Source organism: Fulmarus glacialis, unplaced genomic scaffold (genome assembly GCF_000690835.1).
Source record: "Fulmarus glacialis isolate BGI_N327 unplaced genomic scaffold, ASM69083v1 scaffold28019, whole genome shotgun sequence".
Classification (NCBI taxonomy): Eukaryota; Metazoa; Chordata; class Aves; order Procellariiformes; family Procellariidae; genus Fulmarus; species Fulmarus glacialis.
In genome coordinates this window covers 20,887-42,556 of record NW_009231810.1, presented here as the reverse complement: position 1 = coordinate 42,556, position 21,670 = coordinate 20,887, and the positions used below count along the sequence as shown (strand labels likewise).

Sequence of the window (21,670 nt, the reverse complement as noted above, 5' to 3'; positions counted from 1 at the left end):
TCTCTAGGAGAATGCCGTGGGAGACAACTAAGTTGTATAACATGGAGATCCAAATATGTTCTTTGTATTTTCTGCCACCTCACTAGAAAGTTGTCGCAGCATGTTGATATTCAGACTTTGTAAATACTTAGTGTTCTTTGTTGAGGACACAAAATGATGATGAATGCATCAAATAAGTAACAACAATAATAATAATTTAAAAAACCTGTGGTGTCACACTTGTTCTGTGTGTTCATTTTTGGCCCAATGTTGGCCCATGATTATAAACTTTTTGTTTAAAAAGATGCAGTTCTTTAATTTGAAACCAGCAACATGTTATACTGGTTGTTTGAAAAGTATGATCCCATCCATACAATAAACTTAAAAGTACACTTTCAAATATACTATATTAATGTAATCATATATTAATCTAAACATTTTACCTGTAAATAATGTTTAATTGGAATGGCAATTACTGATATTCATAAAGTCTCTTATAAAGAGCTGTTATAGTACTTTACTAATGATGTGAAAAGGTAGCAAAATACCAAGTACCTTGAAAAATCAAGCTTCTCAGTATGTAGAAGACTATGGGAGATCAGCTTCACTGCTTTTGTTTGCAGTGTATGTGTAGTAGCTATCTGTAAAAGCAACCTAGCCCATTTTCAGAATTTTACAGGAAAATGTAATCAAAATCTTTTTTTGAGTGCCATCCACTTGGTAATAGAAGTAAGGATCTCTTTTCATTTTCTTCACTTGTGATTCTAGCTTTCTTGTTTATTCAATTAAAACGGTAAGCCTCCTGACCCCCTTTTATTTGTTAGCCTGTGTGTGGGTTGACAGACATTGTCTGTCCACAGAAAGTGGCAATTTGTATCCTGCTGTTCTTCTGCAGACAACTACAAAGAAATCTGGATGTCCTCAGGCAATAACATTTATTACCAATTAAAGTTCAGCTTAAACTGTATAACAGAAGCAAAACTTGCACAAAACCCACTGAAATACTAAGTAGGTTTCAAATGTATTGACTTTTCAGTAATTCCGTAATAATTAAAGATTTAAAGATCTCTTATTTAAAGGTTGTTACTATCACAAATATTTCATGGTTATATGCCACACCTAGTTGCGACATGCTTTTATTAAGCAGTCATTACTAAATATGTTGCTGTAATTATATGCAGTTGGAATCAGTTCTCATCTTTATATACCACTTGATAGAAACCAATAAACAAGTAATAAACTTCTGTATACTCATAAAACAGAGAAATTTGACTTTATTACAGTGATGACAACCTTATAAAACATGTATAATACTTAGGCTTAAAATTCTGATTCTCTAAAGAACTTTCAAGTGATTGAATTTCTGGTTGGCATAGAAACAATTCAGTCTTCATAACAATATCTTTTTCATATGGTAATTATAAAAAGATCAGTCTATTTAGCACAGTTAAATAAAATTAACGTTTTATAAAAGAAAAAATAACTTTGGTTTGTTTGGTTTTTTTTCCTCTGTAGCTTTTGAAAAAGCTAAATTAAAAAGAGAGAAGGCAAATGCTATAGAAGCTAAGAAAAAGGAGAAAGAAGATAAGGAAAAAAAGAGAGAAGAATTAAAGAAGATTGTGGAAGAAGAAAGGATGAAGAAGAAAGAAGAGAAAGAGAGACTCAAAATAGAAAAGGAAAAAGTAATGCATTTGCAGTATATGTGTTTCATATAGGAACAGTATAATGGCTTTCTAGTTTACTTAGTTGCTATCTGCTTCAAGTTATTTTCCATTAACTGTTTTCAGTTCATAGAAATGCACTTTAGAAGAATAGGCTGTTATATGATTATGGATTTGTATTTCTGGGTAACATTCTCTATATCATAATTTTAGTTCACAAAAAGTTCACTTTGAACTTACTTCTGAAGTAATGTGGTGGTGGTTTTTTTTGCCAATAATGCATGACAGTATTTGATTTGATGGTTGTCTTCTACTTAAGTGTTAAAGACGCTGTACTGCATCAGATTCACAGCATATTAAATGGTTGTGGGTTTCTTTGTGGTTTCTCTTTGGATGGAAAATGCTCAATAACTTTTTGTCACTTTGAATATGAAGAAATTATTTATTCCATTATATTTTACCACAGCCACATCCACTGTCTATTTTGATGGTCTTTTTTTGCAGCAACTTTCATAAATACTCTTATTTTTAGATATTTTTTCCTCAACCACTTCTGTTTAAAAACAAACAAAAAAACCCCCACAACAAAACCCCATGTCTAATCCAAAAAAGTATCACCAGTTTAATTCTAAACATTTTTGCCAATATCTTCTTATACAAAATAAAAATTATTAGATTATTTAATTCTAATTAAATATATTTTTGTTTTATTTTTCAGTGTGATTGAAATAGTAAGTGGTGCGGTTTTAGAAACTAATAGGGTGATCTGACCATATTTTATGTACAGTTATGACTCTGTCTTTCAGGAAAGAGAGAAGCTGCGTGAAGAGAAAAGAAAATATGTGGAATACCTGAAACAGTGGAGTAAGCCTAGAGAAGATATGGAGTGTGATGATCTTAAGGTATGCTTGAATTTGGAATAGCTCAGGCTTGTACTTTACAGGGTCCCCGAGCTAGATTCCCTAATGCAGAGGCAGATCTAGATCTGATCTGAATGCTAGGGATTGTGAATCACCCACCATCATGTAATATTTCCCAGTGGTGATGCTAATAGGATCATCTGCATCTGCATTTTCACCCTCCAAAAAAACTTTACAGGCTGTTCTCAGTCTTAGCATGGAACAGATGTATTTTTAAAGCACTGATCTTACTGAGTGGAGGGTATTGAGTATGCCTAACTTTTCTGTTAAATATATAACATGACCTCACCTAGAATAAAGCTGAGTTACTTAAAAGATTTGAGTAATGAAGAAACAAAATTTTTGGCTGCAAAAAGTAGAAAGGACATTAGCTTGTTACTCCCTGCGGCATTCTTTTGATTTAAACTCTAGCAGTATCCTTGCTTAACGAGTATCTTTCTGGATGATCCTGGAAACCTATAGAAAGTAACAAGAATTTACCTCCCAAACAACTTAATGTTCTAAACAAGAACATAGTGTGGCTGCACATAATGGAAGATTGTCTAGTGTTATACATTTATGTACACTTTATTATGATTAATTTTGGCAGGGGATAATGAAAGGAGGCAAAATTGTCGGAAACACAGGGACAGGGGTTTATTTGAGATACACAGGGAAACATGACAGCGCAAAAGGACAAGTGGGAGTAGAGGAGAGTGTTAGGAGGAATATGAGAACTGAATTTATTTGCAAGGAGAGCTGTATAGGCCTTTGAAGGTGAGAGTGAAAACTCTTAGCTGTGTATAGAAAGGGAGAGGAAACTGAAGAAAGGGAAGAGCATTGTCAAAACGAGAGGAAGCTGTGCAAAACAGTGCTGCTATGTTTCAATTGGAAAAGAAAAAGGGAGGGGTGGGAGAGTAGTATCATCACTACAGTGAAAATTGACAAGAATATGAATAAAGATGAGTTTAGGTGAGGAAGCAAGAAGAAAGATCTACCCATAGACTGCTTTTCAAAAAATTCCCTTCTCAGGAAATGTACTATGTTCTTCTGAAAGCATAGTATTTGGCATTCTTCTCGTTAATGTTTGTGGAAAGGGGCCATCCTTCTGGAAATAGTTTGACTCTGTCTGCTAAGAAACATTAAGTGAAGACAAATCTTGAAGATTTACATCAAGATATTAATTTGAAAGTCAACTCAGTGTTAAATGCTGTCATCTGTGATTTGGAGGTGGTGTCTCTGTTAAGTGGTCTTGGTACATGGTTACATCAGCTCCCTTTAGAATGTCTTCAGCTATCATAACTGGCTTACCAATGCAAAAACATAAATACCAGAACACTCAGTCATTAGACATGATCTTGCATATCCTAGTATTAGATGGGTGTGTTTTTATGTGAATGTGTTGGCCTTTTGTTTGCTTGTCTTTGCAAGCAATAATGAGTAACTTTTTAAAAATATGTTTATTTTTGCTTGTCTGGACAGTTCCAACAAACTTAAATTCAAAACTCTTGTGAAATAATACAGGTTTAAAGGAAAAATCTTGACAGCCAGTGTTCTTAATTTGTAGTGGATTTGAGTTCCTTTAAACAAAGGTATAAAATTATTCAACTTCATGAACATGAATAAACTTTTATCTCAAAAGATTTATGGCCAAGTTGCATGCTCTTTGGTTTTTAAAGTTAGTCCTACCACAGGTGTTACTGTGATAATTGATTATGTATCTTGCAGAACTATTTTCAGTAAAACGTAAAGAAGCCTAACACATACACTCCTTAAAATCATAGACTGTTTTTAATCACTTGTGTACTCTGCAGAAACAAAATACAATATTAAGTTGTCCCATTTGGATTGCAGGAACTTCCTGTTCCAATGCCAGTGAAGACGAGACTTCCTCCTGAGATCTTTGGTGATGCTCTGATGGTTTTGGAGTTTTTATATGCTTTTGGGGAACTTTTTGATCTTCAAGATGAATTTCCTGAAGGAGTGACTTTAGGCAAGTTGTTGTTTATGTGGCAAGGTGCCCCAATTTTGTGGTGTCCCTTCTCCTACCAAACAACCAAACATCTTAAGTGCACTGAAGTACCAGTGCTACAAAATTTTCTGTGCAGCTTTAATGTCAGTGCTTACACGTACATATCAATCCAGTTTTCTCTTCACAGTCAACTTCTGCAGTGTTTAGAAAATCAAAATTAATTTCAATGTAGAAGCTGTTAATCTACTTATTAAAATGTCTACTTGTACTTTACTCTTGCAGTTATATATTAAGAAAATAATGTTGTTTTGTCGGCACTCTTTCTGACAGCATCACCTTAGGAATATTGGCAGTAAATTATGGAAAAGTAACTTGATTATCATACCTGAAGGGGAAAAAGAAATGTTTTCGTTCTTCAGTACATAATTGTTTTCCAACTTTGCGGCAAAAGTGACGCTTCTTAAACTTTATTCACAGAAGTTTTAGAGGAAGCTCTTGTAGGAAATGACACTGAAGGCCCACTATGTGAATTGCTGTTTTTCTTCCTGACTGCCATCTTTCAGGCAATGGCCGAAGAGGAAGAGGAAGTGGCCAAAGATCAAATAGCTGATGCTGAGACCAAAGGTCAGATCCTTAATTTTACCGCTGAAAAACTGAAATTCCACTGGAATTAACTTTAAACTGCATGATTTATGGCATTCCTTTTTTTAACCTTGTCTTATTATGCATGGATATTGTATGTAAATGGACTTGTTTTTTCTCTTTTATCTGAAAGTAAAGCTTTAAACCGGGCATGGACAGTGGGGTCTGGGGGGGAATAGAGAAAAAGCAAGCTCATTGTTACTACGATTGTATCCAGCAAAGCATAATAAGCTTTTAACAGCACTGCTTATGTTTTGGAGGTGAGGGAAACTTTTCTTCACCTTCCTCCTCTTCCTTCAGCACTGTTAGATGTTTCTCCTGAGGGTCAGGAAACAAGGCATTTTCCGAAATCTTCTCGAAGGTCTTTATCTGTAGCTATAAAAAAAAAATTCTGGACCTAACTAGATTAAAATCTAAAACTCCCCAGCACAACTATAATGGAGAATTCAATATTCATTGTCCTTCAAGACTTGGAAGTATGCATCCACAACTCCTAGATACTACCATGTCTCTGTTTTTCCTGTAAAGGATCTCACAGTCACTCTGCCTCTGGTCTTCACTCTAAGGCTGAAGTTGCCCATGTTTTCCGAGACATTTGTGTATGCTAACCACTGATCAGAAGGAGTGCAGGCTTTGTTCCACATTTATCTGGTCAGGGACATTATATCTGTGCCTTTATGCTAAGTAGACTGTTTCTGTTCTGTGTTCAGGCAGCTCAGTGATACGGTCCACGGTCTGTGAATGCTCTAAGCCTTATTTTGCAGGGCGCTCTACCTGTAAGGTCTTACTGATGCTACACAGAGTGCTTTGCAAAGGGTTTGTCCATAACACAAACTTAAAGTATTCTCTATATCCCCTTTGCACAATTTTGGTTTTTAATGCCCTTGTGAGGTGCTTCTCCCTTATTTTTTTCAGCTCAGCTATTTATGAAGCCTTGCTGTGGGTCGGGGAATTGATCTGACTACTTTGTTATGCTCATCAAGTATCTAGTGATGGTCTCTCAAAACAGTGTGCTGGTGTAACTGAAAAGGTAGAAAGAAGCATCGGATTGGGAGCCTTGAAAATATTTTCAGATGTTACTGTTGCATGTACCTTCTGTGTTTTGAATCTGAGGTCTAAGACTTCCCCCAATTCTTTTGCCTTCTGCAATGCTTGGTGGAAAGGGAAGGCAACTGTTGCCACACCACTGTTGTCCACTATGTCCTGTGTTTAAGGGCTGCCAAATGTGCTGACTAGTTAAATGAGAAACTTTGACCCTTTCTGCTAGTCTTTATTTCATTAGAGGTAGATAGGAACACAAGAGCACTCCTTGTTGAAGTCAAGTGAATCCTGTGGTTCCCCTGTAAGGCAGATGCATGAGGTACAGGAAGGTTCCTTTAATTTCTCTCTTGAAGACGGTGCGTATTCTCATGCTTAAAGTTTATGTCCAATCTATAAAATGCCTTTATATAAAACATGGGCACTATCTTCAACAATACAGGCTGCTCTTGTTAATTGAATAAAGTTACAGATTTGATACGGTGTTAACAAATTTAGACTGTATTTTAATTACTGTTGAATTTAGCAATTAAACTGTATCTTTTAACTACTGAGAGCATTGCTTGGGCAATATAATCAAGGATTCCATTGTCAGGTAATCATAGGATAGCTGATTAGATTATTTATTATTCAGAGGACATATTACATATGTAATGTAACTTTCATATTTTAATTTGACTATATGGGGCAGGCAATTACAAAAATCTGCCGTTTCACTTCTAGTTTAGCAGAGCCGTGGGCAGGGTGCTATATCTATTATCTTTTACTTGCCTTGGAACTTCCATTTCTTGTCACTCTTGTTGAGACATCTTCTTTCCTGTAGAAGAATTACATGTTCTTGGCTTTGTAATACTGACTAACCAAACTAGTAGTAGTCAGCATGTTTGCTTACTTAAATTCTGTACAGGCGGTGGTTCTGCAACAGAAAACACCATGGGTGTGGGGTTTTGGTGTATACAGTACTTTCTCAAACCTTGTTATACAGATACAGCGAGAGGGGAGATGTAGAGGTTAATTTTGCAATGTCTGGGTGACAGTTTTCAAACATCAATCATCATAGAAGACTGTTGTGAATTTGTTTTTTATGGAGTCTTAGTTTGGATTTGTGGCTCTTTATTGACTTGGTAACTTTGTAACTGCTTAATGATTTGGACTCGTGATTTGGACTCACTTTGGATAAAGTGAAATTGTTGAAACAGCATACAACGCTGAAAAAATTCTGCCAACCCTCTGGAGAAATACCTGTAAGTGCTATGGAAACTTCTGTCTAAGAAACAGGAATTTTGCTGTTTCTTCCTTTCACTGCCCTGCTTTCCTGGTCAGTTTGCTAATGTGTGATGCTCCTTATTAAGTGGAGATGCTTGTTTTGGTGAAACATGGTTTCTTAGTAATGGTATTTGTGCAGAACCATGAGGCTATATTTAAGTTACAGATTAAAAGTATACACTGAATGGTGATAACCAGTATCAAAATGTGTGATTGGTTTGGATGGTCTTTCCTAAAAAGAAAATGATGGTAGGAAATAGTAGTTCATTTGAGGGAATGAAATACAGGTGTTCTTGCATTGTTACTTTTTTTTGCTTTAAAGTGTGTTTATGGATTTGGTTTTGCTGCATTTTATGTTGCCATTGTGCATGTTTTGTGCATTGTGGTGGCTTTAACAGCTTATATATAGGGAGAAGAGCCTATAGCATGTGGTGCATGTCCTTAGCTTTTTAGTCGGATTTTTAGTTGCATTTAAAGATATGTAAATTTTAATTTGGATGTTGAATTGAGTTTTGAATACATTGATGCTTTTGTAAATATTGGCCCTCTTTTCGCTTTGTCTGCAACTTTTAAAAAACGGCTTGCTTTCCTCCCCTCCACAGTACAAGTTTTAATTTTCACTAGAATAAAGTGTTTATTTCCTTAAAGATTTAACAGAGGCTTTGGATGAAGATGCAGACCCCACAAAATCTGCACTGTCTGCAGTTGCAACTTTGGCAGCTGCATGGCCCCAGTTACATCAGGGTATGTGTGGGTTTCACTTCTTGTTTTGTTACTGTTCTTATTTTAGTCTGTATTTTAAAGCACATTTTTTATATTTATATACATTTAAATGTCTATATAAAATAACTGTTCATTCTTCTCAACTGTAGGCTGCAATTTGAAAAACTTGGATCTTGATAGCTGCACTCTTTCTGAGATTCTCAGACTTCACATTCTAGCATCAGGCGCTGATGTAACATCAGCCAATGCGAAATACCGTTACCAGAAACGAGGAGGGTTTGATGCTACTGATGATGCTTGCATGGAGCTGAGATTAAGTAATCCTGGCCTCTTGAAGAAACTTTCAAGTACCTCAGTGTATGATTTGTTGCCAGGTAATAAAAGATAATAAAAGTTAGACATGGTTAGGTTGCTTATCAAGTGACCAGTTTTGTAACTCCTTCTGATCAATAATAGTCAAAATTTACTGTATCATAAAATAATTTAGATTGGAAAGGACCTCTGGAGGTCACTTAGACCAACACCCTCCCCCATGCTCTGGCCCCCACAAGCAGGTCCCACCAGATCAGAGATTGCAGAGCTAGGCAGTCTCATTACTTCTGAGTAGTTTTTTTAAATCCCATTTTAAAAAAAAAAGTTAGTTTTACTTGCAGAAGGGCATCTCTGGGAGAAGCATGTGAGTGTTTGATTCACCCCTGCTTTTTATTGCTGTTCTGGTTTGGGTCTTTTGTTTGTTATTTGGAAATAGAGAAAAAATTACTATCTACTCTTCCTTTTTGAAGATAACATTGCATTCTCTCCTTTTGGTGCTAAAAGTTAAAAAATTAAAAATAAAGGTTGGAATCTCTGAGCAAAGCAGGTATTTCAGGAAATGCCTCTTTGCAAGTGCACCTGGTGCACTATGAATGTTTGACTGTTCACTTTTTCTTGAATGAGAAACAATTTTCAGTCTGGAGTGTGTAAGAGTAAGCCTTTCTTCTCCTGTGAAGAAAGGCTGAGAGAGTTGGGGTTATTCAGCCTGGAGAAGAGAAGGCTTTGGGAAGACCTTATTGCAGCCTGTTAGTACTTAAAGGGGGCTTGTAAGAAAGATGGGGACAAACTTTTTAGCAGGGCCTGCTGCGATAGGACGAGGGGGAATGGTTTTAAACTAAAAGAGGGTAGATTTAGACTAGATTTAAGGAAGAAATTTTTTACAATGAGGGTGGTGAAACACCGGAACAGGTTGCCCAGAGAGGTAGTAGATGCCCCATCCCTGGAAACATTCAAGGTCAGGTTGGACGGGGCTCTGAGCAACCTGATCTAGTTGAAGATGTCCCTGCTCATTGCAGGGGGGTTGGACTAGGTGACCTTTAAAGGTCCCTTCCAACCCAAACTATTCTATGATTCTATGATTTTATTTATCGGTTGTATAATGAAATATAAACATTAGTCTGAATTTTATTAGGAGAAAAGATGAAGATCCTTCATGCCCTCTGTGGGAAACTGCTGACTCTCGTCTCCACTCGAGATTTCATTGAGGACTCTGTTGATGTGTTACGACAGGCAAAACAGGAGTTCAGAGAATTAAAGGCAGAACAGCATCGCAAAGAACGAGAGGCGGCAGCAGCAAGGTGAAACTAGGATATGGAAAGCTAAATTTTGTTGCTACAAATTAGATTAATTCCTTGATTGCAAAAGGCATATAAGAAACAATAGTAGTGTTTGTGTTGTATGCTGGTTTCTTGAGACCCTTGACAGGAGTGAAACTTCACTGTGCTAAGCATTGTGCTTTCCCACATTACTGTTATTTTTAGAGAATGCTGTAGTATAAAAGAGAAAAGATGTGGCCAGATCAGATACTAGATTAATTGCAACTGGTTTTCTATATTATTCTTACTCTTAGGATACGTAAGAGGAAAGAAGAAAGGTTAAAAGAACAAGAGTTAAAAATGAAAGAGAAACAAGAAAAGCTGAAGGAAGAGGAGCAAAGAAATCCTGCTGTAGAAGTATCTGTTGGGTATGATACATGGTATTACTGTGATATGTATGATACAGCACTTCTCAGTTATGTGGCCAGACCTTACCTTGTAGTTTTCATTGACTTGATCACATAGAAAGGTATATTTTAATTTAAATATATAGCCCTTACTGTTCATTTTATTTTTCTTCCTGGTGTTCTAGAATTGCTTTATGAAAGTGATTTTATTTTTAAAATCAACTTTTATTATACTCATAATTATATTGGAAGCTTGACAGTTTTACCTAATGACAAGAGAAACTTGAAAAATCTAATTTGGGTTTTTTTGCATTACTTTTTGTCTTGCATTGATTTCATATCATAATAGACCATTCTAGTTCGTTTTCTAATTTGAGGAATTGGTCTGATTTGAGCTAGATAATACTGACCTCACATTAACAGTTTATGAATCAAATTTAATAGCATTTTTTAAAAAAATGCTGTGCTATCCCAGGTGATTTCCATGAACCCAAGATTTTTTGTTCTATTAATAAAACTGTATGGTTTCAGGTGGTAAGATTCATGCACCTGCAGCTGTATATGATTCCAGAAAAAAAAGCAAAGTGTATATACAACACTGTATCTTTACCTGCTTGAGGAAGGGAGTTAGTTAAATAAATCTGCTTGCAAAAGGTGAGCATGGGCCAAAGACAGACTTGTGCTATGTTTTTGAAACTATAATTGAGAAAAAATAATAAAATAAATGTTATCCTGTAATGGTTGCCTGTAGTTCTGTAGGTTTTTAATTATATTTGCCAGATGAGGGAAAAATGTGTAATAAGCATTTTATAAAACAGTATACATTTTGATGAGGAAACATTTTTTTTAGTCATGAAAAAAATAATTCAGGTCAGTAGGACTACACTAAGATGTCTCCAAAAAGGATCTGATTATAATAATGCTCTTCAAATGAAAGAGTGAATACTGAAGAGCAGGTTTTAGTCTTTAATGCGGAACTTTCCATCTACAGTTCAGTGGGTTTCTTTTGGGTTTTGATATATTCTATGACTTAAAGTTTATTTTTAAAAAGCATTATAGGTCTCTTACTAGCTTAAGTACTTCTGAGAGGAAAATACTGTTTGTGTTGAAGATGCCATATTCTATTGTGTATTGTTTTCATTCCATTCAGCTTTGAATACATGGTTGGTCAGTTAGTCACCTTTTGTTTATTTTATTGTGTCAGGGAGGAGGAACGGGAAGATCTTGATACTAGTACAGAGAGCAAAGAAATTGAACGTAAAGAGCAAGACATGGACACAGTGACAGAGGATGAAGAAGAGCTGGGACCAAACAAAAAACGAAGAAGAGGTAGCGTTATAATGTATTTGTTCATTTGTGTACACGTATGCCCACACACACGCACGCATGCACCTGGGAAGTTCTTCGGTTTTATAGTAAATTTTTATACAGTATCAATCTTTCCTGTAAATTTTTAAAGGAAAAAGAAAAAAAAGAAAAAACAAACAAAACAAAACCCCACCCAAACATAATCATAATGGACTAGTAAGTGCATTGAGCTGGCCTGATTCTAGTGGTCAGCTGTACTTTCTTTCACACTTCTGTTTCCTCTTGTCTTCCATACTTGCTATCTGGATTCCTCTTTTGTCTAAAAAAAACGAGGCTGTTGCCTGACATTACAGTTAGGAGTAGTGCACTCAGAGACAGAGAGAGTTGTAGGAGTCTCATCTAATCGGGTATGGTGTGGTTTTGATTCTTCTTATTAGGAAGCTGCAAAACCAACATATTTTAAAAGAAAATGTTGTATTGAGTTTAGTTTGCCTTTGTTAATGAAGCAGCATGCTATCTGTACAAGAATGCAACCAGACTTATCCCCAGATTTAATTTCCTCAGCAGTGTGCTAGTAGGAGCTGTGGTGCAGTAAATGGCACAGCCTGCTATTTGTAACTAAACCTAGATACCGCCACAGGAGGATGAATTGTGGATGGCTTTGGGCTGCTAGCTCATCTGTATTTTTCTCCCGTGAAGGCTTTGGGCTAGTGTCTGTGCCAGAAAAGTCCTGGATCATTGTGGACTTAAGGTTGCAAACTTCTACAGTTCCTAACGGTACCTGGGAGGGAAATTCTGAATCATTCAGTAATACAGGTTTGCATGTTTATTACAGCTTTATGATGGTAAAACAATGAGGTCTTAAACAGAATTTCAAGTTTTTCGAATGCCCATGTTTGAGACATTGTGCCTGGAGGGCAGACAAGTGTTATTTCATTCCTTCAGTTGGAGAAACTGAAGGTCACAGTGGGAATCAGTAGAAATTGAGTGCTGACAGCATCTTTTCACTGTTGCATGTGTTAATTACAAGATGCACTTTTCTAGATGACTGTCGGACCTGATTCTGTGGTAAACTGAGATGTGAACTGGAGTACTTTCAGCTGGTACAAGTTCAGGGGAAAAAATAGCTGTATATATATTTTTTAAAAAAAAAAGATAAAGTAACATAACTGAGTTTGCAATAAAAGCTCTTATATAGGGATTCTGGTTTTGCTTGAGGTCTTTGGGGGATTTAAGTTGATTATTTTGAGTATGATAAATTAAGTCCAAAATGTAGTTTGTATTCAATAATGAAATTGCTAGAATTTTACTTTATAAGATATTTTTATAACATACTTTTAAGTTCTTAAAATTGTGATTCTTTTTTTATGGTGTTAAAAATGACAATGTCAGTAAATGAGACTTGGTCTAGTTTCTGCAAAGTGAAAGTACACTAAAGATGGCTTCCTCTTTATCAAGGGAGGGGGGTTAATCCCTTGAATTTTTCTTTAATAAAACTACTGTTGTTTCTTGACTGAGCTGATAGTCCTTGACAGTGTAAGTTTAGATAATCAGACAGGGACAGAACCAAAACCCGCCCTTTACTTGAGTTTTTGGTTAAAGAAAGAATTAAGTGTGTTGCTATCATTCTTCTTCCTTTAACTTTTAGGAAGGAGAGGGCAAAATGGATATAAAGAATTTACAAGACAAGAAGAGACCACTTGTGAAAAGAGTGAACCTCTTACTGCTGAAGACGAAGAAGCTTTAAAACAGGAGCAACAAAAGAAAGAGAAGGAACTGTTAGAAAAGATTCAGAATGCAACAGCCTGCACAAATATCACCCCGTTAGGTCGTGACCGTTTGTACCGACGCTACTGGATTTTCCCCTCTGTTCCTGGATTGTTTATAGAAGAGGACTATTCTGGTCTCACAGAAGACATGTTGTTGCCTCGAATCTCTTCCTTTCAGAATAGTGTACAGTCTTGCACAAATGAACCTCAGGTATTCAGTAAAACTGGAGAGTCTTTGAAATCTTCTGAATCTACCTCCAATATTGACCAAGATTCACACACCAGTGTTGTCGTAGAGGTGCCAAGGCCAGTATATAAACCAAACCGTTGGTGCTTTTACAATTCTCGGGAACAACTGGACCAACTCCTAGAGGCTCTCAATTCCCGAGGACATAGGGAGAGTGCCTTAAAAGAAACTCTTTTACAAGAGAAAAGTAGAATATATGAACAACTAAGCAGTTTTCCTGTGGAAAAATTCCATATTCCAGGTAAATGAAAGGTTCCTCATCTTAATTTGCTTCCACAACTGTAATTTCTATATAATATTCTAGAAACCTCTCATTCTCATTTAATTGTAATTCCTAAGAAATAAGAATTATTCTTAAGCATTGTTTCACTCTATGGAAAACAGGTTTGGTTTTTTCCTTTCTTTCTTTCTTTCTTTTCTCTTTTTTTTTTTTCTTCCCGCCGATGGATCTTTGTGGTGTTTTTCTGGCATTTTATGCTAAAAAAAGCAATAATTTTTCTGTTATCTCATTGCTTAGTAAAATGGGATTGGCTTTTAAACAAACATCTTTAGGAAGTAATTTGAGTTTTGGGAAAAGATTAACTGGGGAATGAAGATTAATATCTGCTAAAGGTAAATTATAGTATTGATCATCTGATGTCCTCATTTCCAGTATGATGAAAGGAGACATAAGATATGTCACTGGAGACAGAAACATCGCAAAGGGAGGCGATTACTATTACCTTGATTTGTTGAGTAGCACATGTTCTTTCATAACATTATAATGCATGAAATTATTCAAAAACCTTCACTCCCCTATTGTGAACAAGGTAATGATAGCATATTGCAGGGTCATGCTAAAACCTTTGGGAGGAAGAAAAATAGTGTAGCACTCATAACATTTAAGATAAATCCTGTGAACAGAAACATTTGCCACCTATGCATATTTGCAAGCACTAATTTAGGATCTGGGCATACTATCAGCTCTTTCCTGTGGCTTTTGAGCTTTTGCATGAATTTTTAGTTCTCTTATGAAGAGGTTTTTGCTTGACAGCCCATCATCAGCTCTTCCCTTCTTTTTCATAAATTACCTTGCTGCCTTGTTCCTTTTTTTCCCCCCGCCTTTAATTAGAGGACACAGTCTAGTCTGTGCTGTGTCATCTTACCTTTATCTGTTTGTTTTGTTTTAAAGTTAGGTTTTTAAAAGGGATTATATCTTGTTCTGTTAGTTTTTGCGAATGTCAGTTGCACATGCTTGTTTTAAATGTTGCCATGATTAAGATCTATGCAGGAAAGAAAACTGAAAAGTTCTTCTGTAAAGTAAGGGCCATCAAATATGAAAAGTACTAGAAATGTGACTTTATTCTCTTTCTTGTTTGGGTTTTTTTTTTTCCTCCTTGCACTTACAGCAGAGATTTGTTATTTATTATCTCCTACTTTAGAGAAAGCATTTTAAGACAAAAGAATGACTTTTAAATTGACAAGAATTTCTCATCCTGTGTGTTGGGATGAGCGGATGCTAATCTATAGGTCTTCCCTTAAAAGTATACTCTGATTGGATCAGATGCCTTAGTTGGCATGGAGATGTTGGTGTTGGCAACTGTCGCTACAGGAAGGGAGTTTTGAACCTGTGTGTTACTACTTTTGCTCCTTCCACCAGTGGCTACTTTGAGGAGCAAAGTCCACTAACACGAAGTTACTTGGTGTTTTTGCAGACAAACCTCAAAGTGACATCAGACCTTTTTCAGGACGGGGAAGGATGCAGAATGCCCATGATGGATCTCACTTATCTGCAGAGAAGCAGCTTGAACTGAGACTTAGAGACTTTCTTTTGGATATTGAAGACAGGATCTACCAAGGAACATTGGGGGTTATTAAGGTATTTGTGAATTGTAGAATACCTAGGAGAACGGTGGTGCCGTCGAGTCTGTAGCTTAAATGAGAACTCTTGCATGCTATGGGTTTTACTGAAAGCATAATTAAATTAAGTGTAGACAGTAATTGGCACTAAAAGTTTGTGGCCTTTGATTCTTTAGAAACTTCAAGTTTGTGTGTTTGCTTCAGGTTACAGACAGACAGTCTTGGAGAGCAGCCTTAGAACATGGGCGGTATGAGTTTCTGAATGATGAAAACAAAGAAAATGGTGTAATTAAAACTGTGAATGAAGAATCTGAAGAAATGGAAACTGATGATCAAGATAAGTTTATTGTGAAAGACAGGTAAGAGCTATAGTTTTAGTAATGTCTCTTCCCTGTGAGTTTTATAGCAGTGCTCTGTTTTTTTTTTAAACCTTCAAATTGTTTTTACCTTCAAATTCTTTGGAATAGTATTTTTTAAGATTTGAGTTGTAAAATGTGAGATTTTTGTATTGGTTCATATTTTCTAAATGGCACTGTTCTATTACCATATAAGACTAAGACACCAATTTTTACAACTTCTACTATTCAGATATTACACTGCTCAAAATGTACATTAGTTATCAAATAAGAAGGACATGAATTCATTTTAAAATCATTTAAAATGCAGAGAAAGGTTAATCTGGCAATTTCTGTTTTGTTTTCCAGGGAAAAAAAAAAGGGGAAAAAAAAAAAACCAACCCAAACCCAAAAAACACCCCAACACTTTGTGGAAAGAGTAGGAGTATTTAAAAGGGCAAATGGTAATAGTAACAAATTGCTAGTTGAACTGGCCAGTGTACTTCTTCATGAGTCACAGTAAGAACCATCAGTGTAACAGGCCATGGTCTGGATTAACCTTTAGCACTGCAGCAAAAGAGAGATATAATCTTACAACTTTATGAATTATGATCCTTCTGTAGAGCAAGCTGCAACATAGTAAAAGAGAGGAAACCTCAAATCATATAGTGTTGCAACTGTAGAAGTGTTTTGTTGGTTTTTGTTTTTTAAACAAACATTTGAGACGGATGTGGGACTCTATCGGTGTTTGTTGTAAACCAAACTATAGAAACTGTGAAGATTTCTAAATATTTAATTCTTAGAACTTACATACTTTTCAGAAATAAACATCTACCTTAATACATACAAAATTGTATGTCTTGATAGGATGTGAATGTTGAAATATTGCAGGAAAAAAGATTCATTGGAGGCGATCAGCGTACTAACATAGTGTTTGCTTATGTGTTCTGTGAGGTTTTCTGCAATTAGACTTTTATGAAAGCTTTATTTCTGGGTGGACTCCTGAATGCTGAGTTGGATGTAGGAATTTCAAGTTCTTTAAGGTTTCTCCCTTTTTATTTCAGTTTTCTGAATTAGTATTTTCATATAAGACTGCCCTTTGGATCTGAGTTCTCTAGTTGCGTGCAAAATGGATAGGGTCATCCTTCTGTATATTAATGACACACAATTTACAGGCATTTGCTTCCTGAAAACCACAACATAGAAATATTCCACTGTTTTAATTAAGAAGCTAAAATTTATCTGTCTCCAGTTACGTTGGGCACTTGCTCCATTGCCAACTCTCAATTCAACTGCAGAAGCTTGTTGCTTCATTTTTTTTCCATTTGATACTGACTCCATCAAAGTTTCTGAATAAAGTCTACTCTAATAAAGTCTTGCATATTAAAACAGAGACTGTGGGATTCTGAAATCATGTGACAGATTGCTTTTGATGCTGGGCTTTTTATCCACCTCAGAGCGAGTGACATCTCATTAAGACCTTGGAGTTTGACTAGTGAAATGTAAATAACTATGCAGCTTTTTTCTGTTTGCTTTCAGGCTCTTGAAATGTGTGTGACTGCAAAATATAATGAACAGCTTTTAAGTGTGAAAAAAGAACAGGAACAACCAAAAGCATTGCTCATTCACCAGAATAAAGCAGAATTCAGACAGCCTTAATTAGTTATTTTTTTTATAAATCCCAAGTAGAAATTGAATTTTATTTTCATTAGTGTGAGTTGCTCTCCTACACTATACTTGTTTGTGGTTCAGGAAGATTAACTACACTTTGAAATGATGACTTAGTCTTTGGTCAAAGAAGGCTGTTTTATTGGAAACCTACCCTTTTTTTTTTTTTTTTTTTTTTTTTTTCCTTTTTTCCTCACATGAAGAATTAGTATTTTAGAAAAATCCTCCAAGGATGAGAATGTATAAGTTAACAATTCTTGATTTAACATTCTAAAATTACTTTCTGGTTTTATTTCATTTATTTTCTTTTCAAAAATCTTACTAATTGTGGGGATATATGTAGTTGAACTTGCAGATAGAAGTATTCTAAAAGGCTACACCTCACCACTGGAAGTGTTTTCACTGAAGAATTAGTGGGACTATATTCTTCACAGAAACCTCTCATAAACTAGCTGATGAATGTTGCATCAAATCTTCTGGAAATCTTAATAATTGTATTGAAATTTGTCATCCACATTTCGTGAAATTTAGATAACTTTGTTACCTAAAGATGATTTATCTAGATTAGCTAGACTAATTAAGCAAACTCGAAGTGGGATAACTAATCCAACCTGTTCAGTATCTGTTCATGTCCATAGTCCATGCATGTAAATGAAGTGAAAATAAAAATCTACTGTGGATACAGACCTTTACAAGTATCTATGGTGTTAAATTCCAAGTATGTTAAAAAAAAAAAAAAAGATAATTTAATACACTTCTATTCTAGACTCGTTGGGTTAAAAACTGAAGCTCCAAGCGCTGCATCAACAAGTACAAGTACTCCTCAGCCAGTTAATAACGTGGTCCATTACTTGGCATCTGCACTGCTTCAGATAGAACAAGGAATTGAGCGCAGGTTTCTCAAAGCACCTCTTGGTAAGCTTTCAGAATTGAAACTGTATGTCTCTAATTTTGTGTAAGATTTTGTAATAAACAAACCAACCCCCCCACAAACCCACTTGCTGCTTTTGTAAGACTGGATGCTTTAGAGGGATGTGTTGGGGAAAAGAACAAATGACTAACCTATTGCTATGTACTATTGTAAAATCAAAAAATTTTAGATTGTCAGTATATAAGGCCATATATTATGAGGAAATATTAATATTTTTCTTATTATTCTGCATGTCCTGAATTACATGTATTAATTAAGTAAAGCATATTTTACTCCTAAATACATGCCTATTTAACGTGGATAATTTCAGTGATCTTGTTTATGTGGCCCTACAATTATACTGATGCATTGGGAGACAAACTGTACCCTTAGGCAGAAATGAATGAGCTTTCTGGAGGAATAGTCTGTAATTCAGCATTACTGTCGAGTCCAATGTATCATGCAACTATACAATGAGTTTCTTCTGTGTGTTTTTAGGCTGTAAAAATGTATGGTCCTTTTTATACTGTTTCTGTGAAAGCAATATAGGACTGGTTTGTCTGGATCACCTTGTTCAGCAATAACAGAATATTTACAGTAAAACATAGTCAAGATTTACATTGCGAACTTTCAGATCCTCAGGTTTTGCATTTATAAAATTTGGAAATAAAAGGTTGCAAGAAAAATTTAAACCAAAGCACGATTATTGCTTGACTTCAACGCATATTCCTTCCTTGAATTCCTCTGACGTCTTCTAGGGGTGAGAGAGGGGATCCAAAGTGCACAAAGTAACTTTGTTTTCCAGTGATCCCTTAGGTCTGGATTCCTTAGGATCCTTTTGCAATTCAAAACTGGAGTTTTATCTTGGAGAAATGTGTAAAGGTGGTTCATCCTTCCCAAGGCAGCTGTCTCAGCCAGGCTTCCCTTGCGGCTGCCACATTGAGGATGAGCTGTGCTCCGTGCTCAGCTGGACTGCTTTGCTTTTCACTCGAAGAGTGCAGCGTGGTTTACCAGCACAGCATATACCAGGGGTCCTCCAGAGCATGAACTGCTTCACATCCTATTAAATTGATACTCTCCTCTGATAATGACTCCATACAAAATCCTTGGGTTCTGGCAGATTTTGCTGCAGTAGTTTAAGATGAAAATGCAGGTTTTGGTGTATTAACACTAGACGTTAGTGCCCCATGGCACAGTTGACCGAAAACTGTTTCTGCATCTCAGCTGCTCCTGCATGGAGTCTGGATATCAGTTGCCACTGAAGATGAGTTTGAGCTAGATTTGTGCCAGAGACTCTAACATGCAGGCATGCGTTCCCTTCCACAAGCCTTTGTTATCAGTGTGATGACCTCTACAAGAGGGAAATGCAGCAAATGATTGAGATGAAAGGGGAGAGCATAGGAGTAGTTTAAACCACAGCTGTTTAAAAGCTTTACTTGGCTAATTGTTTGGTCAACTCAAGTATGTCTGCCCTTTCCAAGCCAGGCATGATACAGCTTGTTTCCTGCTGTATGACAAGATTTACAACACATGCATGGAACAGTTAATTGACAGTACATTTAGTGTTTGTCATATTTACTCTGCCATGTGCAGGTGGTAAATACATTGGGCAGTATATGCCTCCATTTCCAATTCTCTCTGGGAGTATTTTGGCGACAGCATCTTGCTGACAGCTGGAAGTTTACTACAGTGTGCCCTTAAGGGGAAGAACATGGCTATTAGTAGGTTGCGGCCATAGATCGGGCATCCTGAATTAGAGGAAAAGGACTAAAAGAAGAAAAGTGTCCCTGAAGTATTAGAGAGAAAGTTTTTTAGCAATCCTCCTACGTCTTTTTTTTCAGTGGTCCCAGCTCTGCATGATCAATGATGGTTCATATTTTTGCCTGACCTTTTGATGGTGGTAGGGTTTCTTCTTTGTTTTTAACTTGGGAATCCTATTTTCCTTTAGATGCTTTATACTGTGTGACAAAGAAAGTACATAGGGAAAGCAATCTTACGTGATTTGCATGTCTTAAATCTCATCTGTTCGTTTACCATACTGTGCCTGTGCATCTCTTCTGCTCTGAAAAATGGTACCGCTGTAAGATTACTGTAATGTATAGAATAACCTACATAGCTGAGGGAGTAGGAAGGATCCCAGATCTCCTCTGCTCTGGCTTACTGCCCTAACCATTAAGCAACCGTGTCAGGTTCCCTCTTCCTTGCTTTACCTTTGGTGCCAAGCATCTCATGTTTTTGGTTGTGTAATGGGCCGCTTTTAGCAGAACGAAGGAAGGCAAGATTTTAGAGAGCTCTTGGAGGAGCTGCGACTTTGAGTGGCTCTGTAGTAAAGAAAGTTTAAAACACATCCATTTGCTGATGACTTTCTGACCGCTAGGCAGCTAGCTGTATGAAAGGTGCTCTGACTAGGGAATGTCTGGACGTGATCAGAAGGCGCAACTGCAAAGTGTCAAGAAAACCTGTTTGAGAGGCATCTGGCAAACTTAGACACTTTAGAGGTCAAGCAGCAGTTCTGGATGCAGCCCTTTCTGGATATAACTCTTCAATGTTTCAGACATGCTTAAAAAAACAAGAGTGTAAAATTTGCATAATCTTAAGTTCAGTTTATGCTCCCCAGTTGGAAACAATGTCTTTGCATGCTACCACAGCAAGTTCTGTTTCTTAGTTTGCAACTTGCATATGTATAACAGGCAAAGAAAAGTTCCCTACTTAGCTTGACAAGCAGGTGTTAGTAGTGTTACTAAACCTTTTAATAAAAAGTGGACACTGCTTCTTGCTCGGGGATTGTGCTCAGAACTGAGGTGCCCTGTTTCATTGACCCCGCCAGGAAGTGGACGACAGTACTCTGAGGATAGAAATTAGCTTTTAGTTTGTAAGCACTGGGTTTTGGTTTGTGTGTTTTTTGTTTTTGTTTGCTTGTTCTTATATAGATCGTTGTGTCTGTACACTTTTTTTTTTCCTAACAGGAGTTTTTTTTTATAGTTGTTCCAACTATTTAATGGAACCATCCCCTAGACAAAATGCCTGCATATCTGTTTCTAATGTTAAACCTGACAAACCCAACTTTTTAAGCTGATTTAATTACCACTGAAGTAAAACCACTGGAAATCAAGCAAGTGCTAGGAGTTGTGTTTTGGTAGCAGTACAGGGGAACACTTTTGGTAAAAAGAGTACCCCTGCATTTTCTGCAAACTGAACGTCCTTTGCCTTTGTCATGATTTCAGTTGTTGCCTTCACTGTGGAGTTTCTTTTCCCTCTCCCCTCCTTCACTGTGCTCTGTTCCTGTTAGGAAATGGAGCCATACTTAGCAATTTTTAGTTTTCACTCTATTTACAGCTCCTAGTACTAAAGACAGCGGAGTGAAATTTACTGCAGTCATTGGCAAGTTTATCCCGGTGGCCTCCAGGGTGCAGAGCAGACAAAGGGACCCAGTGCAGCA

At 36.5% G+C, this 21,670-nt stretch overlaps 1 protein-coding gene across 1 annotated transcript in view; it reads left to right on the top strand.

Annotated features, from left to right (window-relative positions):
* Nucleotides 1-1,493: 1,493 nt before the first annotated feature.
* Nucleotides 1,494-21,670, top strand: part of BAZ1A (bromodomain adjacent to zinc finger domain, 1A) — a gene marked incomplete at its 5' end in the record, with an annotated part of 31,928 nt that continues 11,751 nt past the window's right edge. Inside the window, 13 exons of the mRNA XM_009584697.1 lie at nt 1,494-1,661; nt 2,447-2,542; nt 4,394-4,532; nt 4,989-5,135; nt 8,106-8,201; nt 8,330-8,554; nt 9,625-9,790; nt 10,063-10,176; nt 11,360-11,484; nt 13,112-13,720; nt 15,174-15,337; nt 15,523-15,677; nt 18,088-18,236. Coding sequence (XP_009582992.1) covers nt 1,494-1,661; nt 2,447-2,542; nt 4,394-4,532; nt 4,989-5,135; nt 8,106-8,201; nt 8,330-8,554; nt 9,625-9,790; nt 10,063-10,176; nt 11,360-11,484; nt 13,112-13,720; nt 15,174-15,337; nt 15,523-15,677; nt 18,088-18,236 — 2,353 coding nt within the window. The remainder of the gene's footprint in view (nt 1,662-2,446; nt 2,543-4,393; nt 4,533-4,988; nt 5,136-8,105; nt 8,202-8,329; nt 8,555-9,624; nt 9,791-10,062; nt 10,177-11,359; nt 11,485-13,111; nt 13,721-15,173; nt 15,338-15,522; nt 15,678-18,087; nt 18,237-21,670) is intronic.